The 16,582-nt window shown below is 44.1% G+C and overlaps 1 protein-coding gene across 1 annotated transcript in view; it reads right to left on the bottom strand.

Annotated features, from left to right (window-relative positions):
* The window catches only part of NIPSNAP1 (nipsnap homolog 1), a 41,524-nt gene extending 37,254 nt beyond the window's left edge, over positions 1-4,270 (bottom strand). The window contains exon 1 of the mRNA XM_043973159.1: positions 4,118-4,270. Coding sequence (XP_043829094.1) covers positions 4,118-4,227 — 110 coding nt within the window. The 5' untranslated portion in view covers positions 4,228-4,270. The remainder of the gene's footprint in view (positions 1-4,117) is intronic.
* Between the last annotated feature and the right edge of the window lie 12,312 nt (positions 4,271-16,582).

Here is a 16,582-nt window from a genome sequence, read left to right as displayed (position 1 = left end):
TATGCCTTGCAGCTTCCTTTTAGGTGTTGTCTTCCCCAATGGACTGTAAGAAGCTTAAGGGCAGGGACTGGCCTTCTTTTTGCTTGTATTTGCATCCCTAGAGCTTCACACAGTGCCTGGCACATAGTAAACACTTAATAAGCATTGGCTGACTCATGGTTGACTTGGTACCCAAAGAACTTTGGGACAAATTATTTCTTTCCTTGGTCTCAGTTTCTTCCTCTGAAAAATAAGGGAGGCTGTACCAGGTACCTACCTGTTTTGTGTTAGGTATTGGAGATATAAATTTAAGAGTCCCTGCCTTCAAAGAGTCACCTGGGAGATACACATGATGATATAGACAAAATATCCACGGGGGCTTTTAAAAACTGGAGGAATCAGGAAAGGCCTCTTAGACTTAAACAGACCAAGTGGTTCTAAAAGGTAAAGAAGGGGGCAGCTAGGTGGCGCAGTGGATAAAGCCCTGGATTCAGGAGGACCTGTTTTCAAATCCGGCCTCAGACACTTAACACTTACTAGCCGTGCGACCCTGGGCAAGTCACTTAACCCTAACTGCCTCACCAAAAAAAAAAAAAAATTATTAAAAGGTAAAGAAGAGGGGCAGCTAGGTGGCGCAGTGGATAGAGCACCGGCCCTGGAGTCAGGAGTACCTGAGTTCAAATCTGGCCTCAGACACTTAACACTTACTAGCTGTGTGACCCTGGCCAAGTCACTTAACCCCAATTGCCTCACTAAAAAAAAAAAAAAAAAAAAAAAGGTAAAGAAGGGGGGCAGCTAGGTGGCGCAGTGGATAAAGCACTGGCCCTGAATTCAAGAGGATCTGAGTTCAAACCCAGCCTCAAACACTTGACACTAGCTGTGTGACCCTGGGCAAGTCACTTAACCCTCATTGCCCCACCAAAAAAAAAAAAAAAAGGTAAAGAAGAGGGGCAGCTAGGTGGCACAGTGGATAAAGTACTGGCCCTGGATTCAGGAGGACCTGAGTACAAATCTGGCCTCAGACACTTGACACTTACTTAGTTGTGTGACCCTGGGTAAGTCACTTAACCCTCATTGCCTGTCAAAAAAAAAATTTTTTAAAAAAGGTAAAGAAACACATTCTAGGTATGGGGACTAGCCTTGCAGTCCCCATGGAATGTTAAGTAAGCAAGCTGTGTTCAATCTACCTGAAAAGGTGTATTGAAGCCAAATGGAGAAGCCCTTTTAATGCCAAATAAACAAGTTTTTATTTTATTCTGGAGGCAATGGGGAGCCATTGAAGTTTCTAGAGTAGTTTCTAAAGTAGAGCTTTAGGAATAGCAATTTAGCAATGGTAGAGAGGAATTAGAGAGGGAAGAAAGTGGAGGTCACTTTGGAAGCTATTGCAGTAGTCTCAGCCTCTGATAATAAATGCCTGTTGAATGATCATGGGATGCTAAAACTTGGCTTGTTCCTATGTCATGGTTTATAAGCGGCCTTCAAATTCCAACACACTTACTGAGCGCCTACAATGTGGTGGTCGAAGATACAATCTTGCAGTCTAGTTATAAAGAAAAGATACAAACTTTAAAAGATAAAGATACAAAGTAGCATACGTGATAACTGCTGGCACCTGGGTTACAGTGTGGTGTTGTGGGAATGGGCGTGAATCGCCAAACATGATTGGAGAGGAAAATCGAACCCAATGTATACCTGAAAAGAATCCCCACTCTCACAAGTGCTTCTCCAGCCTCTGCTTGAAGACCTCCACGAATGGGGAGCTCACCACCTCTCTGAGGCAGGGCACTCTGCTTTAGCAAAGCTCTAATGATTGGGACATGGACCCTAAACCCACCTCTCAAGCTAGCTTCTACTCACTGCTCCTGGTTCTGTCCTCTGAAGCCAAGTAGGACAAGGATGGGACAGCCCTTGGAATCCTGGAAGACAGCTCTCACATTCCCCCGTCTTCTCTTCTCAAGGGTAAATATGCCAAGGGGATAGGCCAGACTTTGAATTCCAGTTCTGCCGCTATGTAACTTTAGACAAGTCCCAGCCTCAGTTTTCTCCTCTGTGAGATGGGCATGGGAGGAAGGGGGGGGGGCAGTATTAGATCAGGAGCTCTTAACCTCTTTTACATCATCAACCCCTTCCTAGAAGGATGCTTTTCAATTCAGAGTTAAAAAGGTGAGAGACTAGTGAAAATAAAGATGGAAGCCTCTTCCCCCTCATTCAAGTTCCCCAATCCCCTGAAATCTTAATCTTGGGTTAAGAACACTTGTACTCGTCTCTCATTTGAAAAAAGAAAATTGGGGGCAGCTAGGTGGCGCAGTGGATAAAACACTGGCCCTGGATTCTAGAAGACCTGAGTTCAAATCTGACCTCAGACACTTGATACTTACTAGCTGTGTGACCCCCAGCAAGTCACAAAGAAAGAAAGAAAATCCACAAACTAGTATCACTGGGAATTAGAGGTGAGCCAAATCAAGTCTAACTACTTGTTTTTAGAAAAAGAAATCCAGAGAAGGGAAAGAATGGAGTCTGGAGTGCCCAGCTCAGTAGTGGGTCCAGGCTTCCTGACCATCAGTCTGTAGTAGCTTGCTCTCTCTCTCCTCCACCTGATTCCTACTCTCCCAGGGCCTCCATATACTTTGTTAAGTATCCCCTCTTGGGCCAAAGGCTAGAACTGAATTTGAAGTCAAAGAACATGAATCCAGCGTCTGCTGCTACCCCCCACCTGTATAATCCTGAGCAAAGTCACTTCTTTCTAGGCTTCGGTTTCCCCATCTGAAAAATGGGAGGGGCTTGAACCAGATGACCTCTAAGGCCCCCCCAGTTGTCAATACTACCAGGGTTCCATTTTTTCTTCTTTAGTTAAAGGGATCAGACTAAGAGAAAAGGAAGAGGTTTTGGGGGCTTCTTTCCAGTGGCCCCTCTCAAAAGTCCTTTGGAGCTCTAACTAAGGCTCAGGGGCCCCAGTGAGCCCCCTTTTCTCTCTAATACATGAGAATCCCAGGATTCACTGCAGGGTCCACTTAATGCCTGCTGCAAGGCATCGTGTGTGCACAAAGAAGCAGCAGCATTCATTCAGCAGCCTCAAGTCTCGCCCTGCTCCTCCCCCACCCCCTCAACGGAGGCACACAAGCAAGGACCCTTTCTTAGCTTTGAATCACCCAACAATGCCCCTCCGGAGAGCAGCACAATAGGACACCTTCTCCCTCCTGCCGATTGGCCTCCAGCCTAGCAGGAGAGCCCTCCCTTCCCACTCCACCCCCACCCCGCCTTTCAGTGGGGTTCTGGGCATAACCCCCCCTCCCCCAAATGCTGCTCACCTCCCACCTAGGGACAGCTCCAGTCCGGCCCCTCCCCCCAACTCAGCCCTCGTCTCTGCCCCTCCCCCATCCCCAGAGAGGTCCTGGTCCTCCCCCTCCCTTGTCCCCAGCCCGGCGACATCCCCCTCCCAACCTCCCTCTTTTCTCCATTCCGACCCTCCCCCCTCCAGCCCCAGCGCCATCCCAGGCCCTTACCTCTTCCACAGGATAGCGTCTGCCCCTCCCCCATCCTATTGTGGGCACGGTCCTTCCCCCCAGCTTAAACCTTCCCTTTCTTCTCCCCCCCCCCCCCCAACGCTCGGAGTACTATCTCTTTCTTCTCTCCTCACCACCTCTTTCTTTCTCCCTCGCTCCAGGGTAGCTTTCTCCCTCAACCCCATCCTCCCATTGTGGGCACAAACCATCCTCCCATCCCAAGCCTTTCCCCTCCCCCATCTTCCCATTGTGGGCACAGACTCTTCTCCCGTCCTGAGCCTAGCCCCTCTCCCAGTCCCCTCCAGGTCCTGCCCCTCCCCCCAGCCTCCCATTGTGGACACTGACCACCCTCCCGTCCCAAGCCTAGCTCTTCACCCCATTCCTCTGAGTCCTGCCCCTCCCCCCGCCCCATCTTCCCATTGTGGGCCCTGCTCTCCCCCCCCGCCACCTTGGCCCATCCCGCCACGTTCTGCCCCTTTGCCCCCCACCTTCCTTCCATCTTCGGGGTGGCCTCCGCCCCTCCCCCTCTCCGCTTCCCGTTCTCCCACCCCAGCCCAAGCACCTCCTGAGTCAGCAGGGGCCCCACGCGTGGCCCCCTCGGGCCGGGCCGCAGGAAGCCCCGATCCCGCGCTCACCTCGGCCCGGCCCCAAGTGCAGCTCCGGCGGGGTGGCCGGGCCCGGGGCCCCTCCGCAGGGGCAGACGGCGGAGCGCGCTCGCAGCGATGCTGCACACCCGCGCAGCCATGTTCGGGCGGCAGCAGCAGAGGCGCGAGGGAAACCCAACAACAGGAGGGGCGGGACGGAAGCTCCGCCCAGGGGGCCGGGCTCATGTGGGCGGAGCCTCCGGAGTGACACTCCGCATCCCATCCAGCCCCGCCCCGCACCCCAGAGCCACCACCAAGGTGGGCACTTTAGCCCAAGTCTCCAAATCAGGGCACGGAGCCCAGCCCACACAACCGCCTAGGCAATCCCCGACGGGTGGTTCCCCCGGCCTCTGCTTGAAGCCCCCAGGGAGGGGGAACCATGAATCACACCTTGATTTGGAGCCTTTCTTGATTTCCGGGGCATAAATGCTCACTCTGAACTTTGGGATGGCTCTCATGGTGAAGAAGAAGTTTTTCCTGGCCCTAACATCCGGCCTAAAATCGGCCTCGTGGCTCCTTCTCGCCGCCCGTCCTTCTGCTTTCTAAGTCAAGGAGAGCGAGTTTCATATTCCTCTCCCAAGAGACAATCCTTCCCATGTTGGAAGACAACTCTTAGCACCCGGCCACAGAGCCAGTGGAGTTGGATTCAAATACAAGAAATAAACCGCGAAGAGAACTCGCAAGTCACTCAGTGCAACTTCCTCATTTGCTTCAACACCTCCATTTTCGGCTCCCTCTGGGCTGCCAGGCCTTCTGATGCTTGGGAAGTTCGATCAAGCTAAAATTCAGCCCCTCCGTGGTAGGAAGCACATTTAAACCCCCCCTTTTGTTTCTCTGTGTAAATTCGGATTTATTATTCTCTAAGTCCTTTTCAGGCTCCTGGCCAGTCATCTCTTCATCTCCCACCCCAATGGCCTCCTCTATACCTCTCCGTTATTTCCCCACCCATCTAAGGGTAATTTCCTCCTCTATCCTGCTGAAAGGAATGAGACTAGTGTCTACCCCATAGAAAGTATACTCTTCCTTTTAAGGAGAGACCCTCAAATTGCTTCCTATCCTATACATAACTGGGCCATCTCCAATCTTCTTGACTTTTGTCTTGCCCCTGGACTCTGATGACTCTGTGGGAGTTAAGTGAGGCTGATGACTTTGCACAGTTCTGCCTCACTTAAGTTCAATTCACAAGCAAGTCAAGACATCTATCTCCTGATCCTCTTTGAGAACAAAGGATGAACAACAGCAATTCTCCACATAAATCTGTGGGGGGAGCCTTCCAGGTGTAAGGTCCAGGAAGAAGGGGCTAGATATGATGACTCAATTCTGGAACATACTTGTCTGAGATTCAGTTCAATATCACCTGGACCTTTCTTGGGGCAGATGGTCCTGTTGGAAACCCTCAGGGATAATGCCAAGCTTTCCAAGGCAGAAATGGCTTGAATATTAGTTTAATGCGGCAGGAGCTATGACTCCCGTATGGGACTGCACAGCTTCACTGTGGCCTGTGGCTCTTCAAGGTGCTGATCCATGGTCGTCCTCGACTGGTGGAAGCCTACTACTATAAGTTAAATAGAACTTTGGGGCAGATGAGTCTCAATCAAAGAGTACAGGATTAGTATTCATATTTGTTTTCCCCTTCAACAGTTTACTATAGTGTTGTTTCGGACTCAAATGCGTAACCTCATAGAAATCAGCATCAAGCCAGGACCTTCCCTGCTCAAGACTTCTCTAGCTGACTAAAAACTAGAGGCAAGAGACCTTTTCAACCTCCTTAGGAAGAGTTTGGGAAGACAGCTGTCGCAGACTTCTGATTACTCTCATAGAATCTAACTGAGAGGGAGGCCAGGTTTGTCAGACATGGGAAGGAAGCATTTCTGCATGTCTGTTCAGGTCTGTATCAGAGGCCACTTCACCTTGTGTGTTAAAATGGGCAAGGTTTCTATTATGTAGTTTAAACCCTTCCTTTAACAACTATTTGCTCTGGGATTAAAGCAGTTTTAGCTGCCAGATTCCTCAAGGATGTCTGATGACAAGGGAGATTGTCCCTAATGACAATTTACCCTCTTCTGGGTAAGCAGATTTGGTGGTGCCAGTGTATGAGTAAGGGGCAGCTAGATGGTCCAGTGGATAGAGAGCCACTGGACCTGAAGTGAGGAAGACTCCTCTTCCTGAGTTCAAATCCAGCCTCAGACACTTACTAGCTGTGTGACTCTGGGCCAGTCACTTCACCCTGTTTGCCTCAGTTTTCTCATCTGTAAAATAAGCTGGAAAAGGAAATAGCAAACCACTCTAGTGTATCTGCCAAGAAAACCCCAAAAGGGGTCACAAAGACTTGGACATGACTAAAGGATGGACAACAACAACTATGACTAGGAGCCTAATTACTCCCAGCTGCCCTAGGGATTTCACAAACCCTACGCCTCTCAGGTCAAAGACTCCAAGCTCACTAATTGAAGTTTGTATTTTTCACTGTTTTGTTGTATGCTTCAGTGTCTAACAGTCTGTTCTGTGTTTAAAGACATGTAAAGTCGGGGCAGCTAGGTGGCGCAGTGGATAGAGCACCAGCCCTGGAGTCAGGAGGACCTGAGTTCGAATCCGGCCTCAGACACTTAACACTTACTAGCTGTGTGACCCTGGGCAAGTCACTTAACCCCAATTGCCTCACTTTAAAAAATTAATAAAGAAAGATATGTAAAGTCCTAAGGAAGTGCCTGTTCTTAAAATCAGGATATTTCCACCTTACTATGGGGTGTGTAAACACAAGATCACAAGAACTCCCACCAGGAATGCTCAACTTTGACATGAATTCAAAATCTCACCGGTCATTTTAGAATACTTGTCCAAAATTGGTCAACAGACCCTCCTGGCTGAGAGCAGCTGGAGATCTCAATGTTATTAGATCCTTGGGTTAAGAGAAACGAGGTTAGAGATAGTTCTGAGGAAGCTAAGTGCCTGGAGTCAGGAAGGTCTGAATTCAAATCCAGACTTAGACTCTTAAAAGCTTCCATATGACCCTAAGAAAGTCATTTAACCTCAGTCTGCCTCAGTTTCCTCAACTATAAAATGAGGATAATAACATCAAGGTTGTTGTGAGGATTAAATGAGATAGTTCTAAAATGTTTAGCACAGTGCCTGGCTTGTTAGCACATGCTGTAGGGGTAAAGTTGGACTCAGGTTTCTGTTGGTCTTCAAGTTCTAAGAAAAGATCTTCCATTCTCCTCACCTTACCAGGCTTCATTGGGTCAGTTCAAGTCCTTCCTTTAACAACATTAAATCACCAGGGGCAGCTAGGTGGTGCAGTGGATAGGGCACCAGCCCTGGATTCAGGAGTTGAAATCTGGCCTCAGACACTTGACACTTACTAGCTATGTGACCCTGGGCAAGTCACTTAACCCTCATTGCCCCACAAAACAAAACAAAACAAAACAACATTAAGTCACCTAGATGCTTTGGGACTAAACCAATTTCAGCTACCAAGTTCCTCAAGTGTGTCTAATAGCAAGGGAAGCTTGTACTTAACCCCAGAATTGAGCCCAGGTAACAGGTAAACTTTATTTTTTAAAATAATAAACATTTTTATTTAAAGTTTTGAGTTCCAAATTCTATCCCTCCTTCCCTCTCTGAGGTGGTAAACAATCAGATGTAAATGTAAAACATTACCATGTTAGTCATTTTGTATAAGAAAATGAATAAAAGAAAAAGATGAAAGAGAGTGAAAAATAGCATGCTTGAGTCTGTATTCAATCAATATCAGTTCTTTCTTCAGAAGTGGATAGTATGTTTCATCAATAGTCCTTTGGGATTGTCTTGGATCATTGTATTGCTGAGAATAGTTAAGTCACTTACAGTTCTTCATATCAAACAATATTGCTGTCTCTGTGTACAATGTTCTCTTGGTTCTGCTCACTTCTCTATACATCAGTTCATACAAATCTTTACAGATCTTTCTGAAGTCATCCTGCTTGTCATTTCTTATAGCACAATAATATTCCATCATCATCATATACCACGGTTTGTTTAGCTATTCCCCAGCTGATGGACATCTCTTTGATTTCCAATTCTTAGCCACCACAAAAAAGAGTTGCTATGAATATTTTTGTACAGATAGGTCTTTTTCTCTTTTGGGGGATAGCTTTGGGATATAAGCCTAGCAGGGGTATATCTTCCAGTGACCTAAAGTAGGGGCAAGGAGAGGTAGAAGTGGGGGAGAGAAAGAGAGAGAGAGAGAGAGATTGAGATTGAGATTTAGTTTTATCTAGTGTTTAAGAATTGCCTGGCAGGTAATTATCTTAAATTTTCTTTTGTTTAAATTGCCTTGAGCAAAAGAGACTTTGCTTCAGAAGAGGCAAATAATTTTTTAAAGGCAAAATTCAATGAGTTTAGAAGAATTTAATTGCCTGATAATAGTGGCTAACATTTACATAGCCCTTTCTGTGTTCCTGGAGCTGTGCTAAATGCTTTACAAATATCTCATTTGATCCCCACAACAGCCCTGGTAGGTAGATAGGTAGTTGCTATTATTATTCTTGTTTTACTAATGAGGAAACTGAGGCAGGCAGATGTTAAGTGACTTGCCCAGGATCACACAGCTAGTGTCTGTAATAGAACTCAGGCTTTCCTGTCTTGAGACCTGGTACTTGTTCAAAAGTACCAGGGTTTCTGGGTAATTTAATCATTTTATTAATAAGGCCAACAGCTTATTAATAAAAGGATGGTCAATTGTCTGTCTCTCTTAGACCAAAGACAAGCATAGCAGTAGGGCTCACGGCTTATATACCTTTTTTTGTTTGGTTGGGTTTTTTTGTTTGTTTTTTGATTTTTTTGGTTTTGTAGTGAGGCAATTGGGGTTAAGTGACTTGCCCAGGGTCACACAGCTAGTAAGTGTTAAGTGTCTGAGGCCAGATTTGAACTCAGGTCCTCCTGACTCCAGGGCCGGTGCTTTATCCACTGCGCCACCTAGCTGCCCCTGCTTGTATACTTTTTAAAGCAATGAGGAGCTGCCAGTGACATCATGTCACTGTTGGACAGAGAAATCATTTCTGCTCAACCTACCAACCAGCCTTGGACTACATAGACAGAAGCATCTGGCTTCTCCCAAGCTGGAGTAGAACACAATGAGTTTCCTGTCCTTAAATTGAAATCTTTGCAAGGTTGGGTAGGGTCTGACCAGATTGAGGAGAGTCAATGCAATGTCATTGTCAGTAATGTCCTCCAAGCAAACTGAACTTTAAAAAATAATTTAGAAAGGGAGCAGGTAGGGGGCGCAATGGATGAAGCACTGGCCCTGGATTCAGGAAGACCTGAGTTCAAATCCAGCCTCAGACACTTGACACTTACTAGCTGTGTGACCCTGGGAAAGTCACCTAACCCTCATTGCCCCGCAAAAAAATAATAAAAACAAACCAACAAACAAACAATTTAGAAAAAGGGGAGAGCCTCTGAATCTCCCGGAGATATTGGTTGTTAGTAATCATTTCTCTCATACTCTATACACTTTATCACCTAGCTACCAAAAGAATTTCTAAATTCTTAAGTAAGAAACCAAATTGGGAATGCTTTCCATGACAAGTTTCAGCACTAAGAAAAAGCAGCACTGAGATCAAATCCTGCCTTGAATGTGTCCTAGCTGGGGGACCCTGAACAAGTCACTTAATCTCTTTCAGCCTCAGCTTCTTTATCTGTAAAATGGGGTTAACAATGGCACCTATTTCCCAGGGTTGTAATGAGGACCAGATGAAATAACATATGCTTTATAAACCTGAACGTGGTATATAAATGCTTTAAAGCAAAGTGTGGCAATGAATTTGAGATGCATAAGAGTTGGCAAATTAGCCAGAGACAGATTCCTTTTCAGCTCTCCCAGTTCTCACTGCAGAAAGAATCTCCACTTAAAGAAGCTTTAAAGAGGCCAACTATCTCCTCGTTGGTCACCAGGCTGGAATCTGGACTTCTTCATAATGGCTCCTTGCTCCAGTTTTTTCTTATGTATTGTCTATCCACATTATAAGTTCAGAGAGGGCAAAGACTGTCTTTCTTTTTGCTTCTATTTGTATCACCATGAAAGTGGCTGAAGAAGACATTGTAGAGCCCTTAAAGCTTGGTCAGGGGGCAGCTAGGTGGTGCAGTGGATAGAGCACCGGCTTTGGAGTCAGGAGAACCTGAGTTCAAATCTGACCTCAGACACTTAACACTTACTAGCTGTGTGACCCTGGGCAAGTCACTTAACCCCAATTGCCTCACCAAAAATTAAAAAAAAAAAAAAGGCTTGGTCAGACTTCAAAGCCCAAGGTTATCCACTGCATCCTAGGCCATCTCCAGTCTTCTTAACTTTTGTCTTGCCACTGGACTTCAATGACTCTGAAAGAGAGAGTGAGGATGATGACTTTGCCCAGCTCTGCCTCACTTAAATCCAATTCACTGGCCAGTCAAGATGTCACCCCTTGATGTTATTGGTCCTCTTCAAAAAACAAAGGATGGGGGCAGCTAGGGGGCACAGTGGATAGAGCAGTGGTCCTGGATTCAGGAGGACCTGAGTTCAAATCTAGCCTCAGACACTTGACACTTACTAGCTGTATGACCCTGGGCAAGTCATTTAACCCCAATTGCCCAACTAGAAAGAAAGAAAGAAAGAAAGAAAGAAAGAAAGAAAGAAAGAAAGAAAGAAAGAAAGAAAGAAAGAAAGGGAGGAAGGGAGGAAGGAAGGAAGGAAGGAAGGAAGGAAGGAAGGAAGGAAGGAAGGAAGGAAGGAAGGAAGAAAGAAAGAAAGAAAGGAAGGAAGGAAGGAAGGAAGGAAGGAAGGAAGGAAGGAAGGAAGGAAGGAAGGAAGAAAGAAAGAAAGAAAGAAAGAAAGAAAGAAAGAAAGAAAGAAAGAAAGAAAGAAAGAAAGAAAGAAAGGAAGGAAGGAAGGAAGGAAGGAAGAAAAAAAGAAATTATTACTTTGGAGAAATAAGAGGCATCGGGAAAGATTTCCTGTAGAAGGTGGCATTTTATTTGGGACTTGAAGGAAGTCAGGGAAGAGGAGTGGAGATGAGTGGGGAGAACATTCCAGGCCAGAAAAAAGGCCCATAGCCAAGAGATAAGAGCATCTCTTTCTTGGAACAGCCTGGAGGCCAGTGTCCCCAATGAAAGAATAAGTACATTGGAGCCTTGTGTAATTTGTAAAAAGAATGGATGGGGAGCAGGAGCAGAGTAAGTTATGAAGAGCTTTAGAACAGAGCATTTTCTATTTGATTCTAGAGGTGATAAGGAACCACTTGAGTTTATCGAGTAGGGGATGACATGGTCAGATGTGTGCTTTTGGAAAATTGATTTGGCAGCTCAATGGGGGATGGACTGGAGTGGGGGGAGACTTGAGGCCAGCAGACCCCCCCCCCAGCAAAGCAATTGCAATAGTCCAGGTGTGAGGTGTTTGTGTTGGGGAAGAGAAGGAGGCTATTCCAGAGATACTTGAAAAGGTGAAATTGACAGGCCTTGGCAACAGATTAGATATGTGAGATGAGAGATGGTGAAGATTCTCAGTTAGGGGTTTGAGGGTGAGAAACACAATTTACTAAGAACAGATTGATTTCATTTAGTTTCTTTTCCCACACCAATGGATGTCATGGGGCTGACCAAACTGTTAATTTCAGCCTCTGATTACTTTGTAGATTTCCCAAAGATAATCTCATTTTCCTCAGCTTATTATGTAAAATAATTTAACAGATGAAACAAAAGGTAATCAGTCCCAAAAGCAGCCTTTCCACGTGCTGTTTTTTAAAATTGTTGTTTGTACCCCACATAAACTCAGTTTTCAGCCCTACTCTTTGGGTACTCCTAGCTTGCTGTGGCAGTATTATGAGTTATAACTCCTTTGCCCCAATTAAAGATCTTAATTTTGTTATGTTGATTGCTTTAATAATTTTTCAGGTTGACAAGGGAATAGAAAGATAGTGTTGCCCTCAACAGTGCTAAGGAAGTTTAGCAAGAGGGAAAGTTTAGGGGGAAAGAAAATTAGTTCAGTTCTAGTTCATGGTGGGTTTAAGATGTCTACTGGGCATCTGGTTTAAGGAGTCTGAAAGGTAGTTGGATAAAGGAGACCAGAGGTCAGCAGAGAGATAGGGCAGGAAGGTAGATGTGAGAATTATCAGCATAGAAATTGTCATACAATCCATGGAAAATGATGGTATCACCTAGTCAGGTAGTATAGAAGGAAGAGAGAAAGGGACTCTGGGACCGAGCCCTGAGAAGGTCAAAAGTTAAGTGGAGGGGCAGCTAGGTGGCGCAGTGGATAAAGCACTGTCCCTGGATTCAGGAGTACCTGAGTTCAAATCCGGCCTCAGACACTTGACACTTACTAGCTGTGTGACCCTGGGCAAGTCACTTAACCTCAATTGCCTCAACAACAACAACAAAAAAGGAAATAAAAAAAAATAATAAAAATGAAGAAAAAGTTATAGGGAGTCAATCTTTTTAGCCCTGGATTCAGGAGGACCAGAGTTCAAATCTGGCCTCGGACACTTGATACTTACTAGCTGTGTGACCCTGGACCAGTCACTTAACCCCAATTGCCTCAAACTTTTTTTTTTGTTTATGGTGTTATCCTTTATGTCTAAATCATGTTTCCATTGAGAGCTTATCTTAGTTTATGATTTGAGATGCTATTCTAATTTCTGCTATATTGTTTTCCAATTCTTGCAACCAGTTTTTGTTGAATAGTGAGTTCTTACTCCAATTGCTAGGATCTTTGGGTTTATCAAATACTAATTTATTATGTTCCTTATCATTTATGTTGTATATTTAGTCTGTTCTACTGATCAACCTCTCTATTTATTAACCTGTTTCAGATAATTTTTATGTTTACTGCTTTGTAATATAGATTGAATCTGGTACTGTTATAACCTCTTCCTTTCTACTTTGTTCCATTATTTCCCTTGAGATTTTTAACCTTTTGTTCCTCCAGATGAATTCTGTTATTATTTTTCTAGCTTCATTAAGTAATAAAGTAAAGCTCCATAAAGTAATCCTTTAGTGGTTTGATTGGTATTGCCTTGAATAAGTAAATTAAATTTAATAGTATTGTCATTTTTATGATATTGGCTCAGCCTACCCACAGACAATTAATATTTCTCTAATTATTTAGCTTTGTCTTTATTTGTGTAAATAATATTTTGTAATTATGTTCATATAGTTCCTGTGTGTGTCTTGGCAGGTAGACTCCCAAGTATTTTAAACTGTAGTTATTTTAAATGGAATTTCTCTTCTTAGCTCTTCCTGCTGGATTTTGTCAGTAATATACAGAAATGCTGGATGGTTTGTGTGGGTTTATTTTATATCCTGCAACTTTGCTGAAGCTGTTAATTGTTTCAATAAATTTTTAGTTGGTTCTCTAGGGTTCTCCAAGTACATAGTCATATAATCTGCAAAACTCAATCATTTTGTTTCTTCTTTGCCTATGTTTATTCTCTCAATTTCTTTTTCTTGTCTCATCACTAGGTCTTGTATTTCTAGTATTATATCAAATAGTAATGGTAATAACAGACATCCTTTATCACTGGTTTTATGAGGATGATCTTTTTTTTGTGTTTTGTTTTTTTGGTTTTTTTTAGTGAGGCAATTGGGGTTAAGTGACTTGCCCAGGGTCACACAGCTAGTAAGTGTCAAGTGTCTGAGGCCAGATTTGAACTCAGGTACTCCTGACTCCAGGGCCGGTGCTCTATCCACTGCGCCATCTAGCTGTCCCGAGGATGATCTTTTAAAGGATAAGCATGTCACTAAGGTAAAACAGGAAGTTGATAATTGCTCTGCATGAGGGGGAGAGAGAGAGAGAGAGAGAGAGAGAGAGAGAGAGAGATGTAACTGGAAAATAATAAAATACTTTAAAAAATTTAAAAAATAAAAAAAAATAAAGAGAGAGAGAGAGAAGAGGTAGGGAAAGAAAAAGAGAGGGAAGAAAGGAAGGAGGAAGGAAGGGAGGGATGGGGGAGAGAGACAGAGAGAGAGCACACTCCAGCAGACTTACAGATAATTGAAATCACCCACCACTACTACATAATACTTCTGCCCCAAGTTTGTGATCTATTTCTTCTAACTTTTCATCTATTTCCTCTTTCTGTCCAGGTGGTCTGCAGTACACTACAATGCCAATATCACCACTGTTTCTGCCTCTTCATTCAAATTGCTCTCAGGAGTGATTCACACCCCCAAGGCAAATCACCTTGGCTTTTCACATAAATAGATTTTCTTGCTAATAACCACCCCCTTTACTTATTCTATTTCTTCTGAAATTAGCTTACCTTTCTAGGGCCATATTCTAGACCTTGTTCCATCCCATTCAATTTCAGTGATATTTCTCAGGTCAAATTTGTTTCCTTTCTTTAAAAGGTAACTTTCTCATAGTGGCAGAATAAGATCTGGAACATGGTGCTTCCTATTCTCTGCCTACTGTTTTTCCCACTAGACCATGATGTTATTTCCTATTTTTTTCCTATTTCTTCATGACTTGGCTTCACCACTCCCCACAACTGTTATTCCCTTTTTTAGCACGGTTTAGTGTGCCTAGTGTAATGGGCTAAAATTCTTGCTGGTCTGTCTAAAATATCTAATGAGTAGTCACCAATAAATTTTAAGCTTTAGAAAGAGTTTAGACTTTTAAGCATTTATTAAGGAAAATAAGAATTTGGTGGAGAGAGAGAGAAAGGCCTAGATTCATCTATTAAAGGGAGAGCACATTTCTAGCTCCACTCTCCACCAGAGTCCTGACGAAAAAGAGTGAGAGAACCAGCCTCGCCCCCTCTTCCTCCCACAAGCAAACGTCACTTCCTGATGCCAAAGAAAAGCCGGGTGGCTTGCCCTCAGATGCCTTCTCCCCATGGTGGAGCTTTCCTACAGTAAGTCTCCAGCAGGTGGCGTCACTCCAATCGTTACACTAGGTCTTCTCCTCATCTTTATCATCTCCCTTTCTCCTTCATATTCTTCCCTCCCTTCTTCTTCATCTTTTGCCTTTCAACTCTAATATTCCTTCCACATTATACTATAGTACAGTGGGGAAAGCATAAAGGATTTGAATTCAGAGGACGCAGGTAGGAATCCTGGCTCTCCTCCTTACTAGTTGTGTGATATGGACCTCAGTTTCCTCATCTTTAAAATAAAAGTGTTGGATTAGATGACCTGAGATCCCTTCCAGTTCTAGCTCTGTGATCCTTTGAGGTGGTTGGATCAGATGACCATGAAGGCCTCATCTAGTTCTAAATTAATAACTGCGAGTTCTAGGATTCAGATTTTTTAAAATACTTTTTTAATTGATCTTTTATTTTCACATCAATAGATTTCCTCATATTCCTCATCTCCCTTCCAGAGAGCCTTTTTTTATTTTTGGCGGGGCAATGAGTGACTTGCCCAGGGTCACACAGCTAGTAAGTGTCAAGTGTCTGAAGCCGATTTGAACTCAGGTATTCCTGAATCCAGGGCCGGTGCTTTATCCACTGTGCCACCTAGATGCCCCCGAGCCTTATTTTTAAAAAAATTAAAGCTGAGAAAAAATAATTCAGCAAAATCAACCAGCACACCAAAACAATTCTGACATTATATGCAACATTCCATACCCATGGACCTTCTTCCCCCCCACCTCTGCAAAGGAGTGGGAGAAGCCACCTCCTCACATCTCTTTGGGGTCAAGTTGAATCATTATCATTTCACAGCCTTCAGTTTTCATTGTTTTCATTTACATTGTTGCAGTCATCGTGTATACTGTTTTCTTAGCTTATGCTGACTTTGCTCTTCATCAGTTCATGGAATTCTTTCCTTGCTTCTCTGTATTCATCATATTCCTTGTTTCTTACAGGGCAGGAAGTCCTACTATATTCACACACCACCATTTGTTGAACCATCCCCCTATCCATGAGTGTCTACTTTGTTTCCAGTCCTTTTGCTACTATGAAAAGTGCTGCTATAAATATTTTCGTTTCTATGGACCCCCCCTTTTTGCCAATGACATTTTTGTGATAGATGCCTAGCGATGAAATCTCTGGGACAAGAGATAATTCCATAATTCCAGGTTGCTCCCCAGAGTGGTTATACTCATTCACAGCTGCACCCACAATGTATTATTTTGCTGTCTTTCATCATGCCCTTGTAGCACTGACTATTTCCCTACCTATTACTGTTAATTTGCTGGGAAGGAGGTGAATGCTACTTCAATCACTTCTCTTTTGCCTTGCCATTTTCCTTTTGGTCCCACTCTAGATCTCACAGGGATTCTTCTCTTAGTCAGCCACTCCATACTGTCTGTCACTGCTACTTCCTTTCCAGCTTCCCCTAATGCTTGTTTTAATGTAATCCTTATTTATTAGTCTTTCCCAAGACCAGCTACTGTTTCATGTGCAGTGGGAGGCTGTGTGTGAAGGGAGGGTGAGACTATAAGAGACAAAGATAAATGTGACCAGAACAGGGAAGAAAGAAACAGGTAGATTCATAAGTATAAAA

This window comes from Dromiciops gliroides, chromosome 1, assembly GCF_019393635.1.
Source record: "Dromiciops gliroides isolate mDroGli1 chromosome 1, mDroGli1.pri, whole genome shotgun sequence".
Lineage (NCBI taxonomy): Eukaryota > Metazoa > Chordata > Mammalia > Microbiotheria > Microbiotheriidae > Dromiciops > Dromiciops gliroides.
This window is presented reverse-complemented; position numbering and strand designations above follow the sequence as displayed.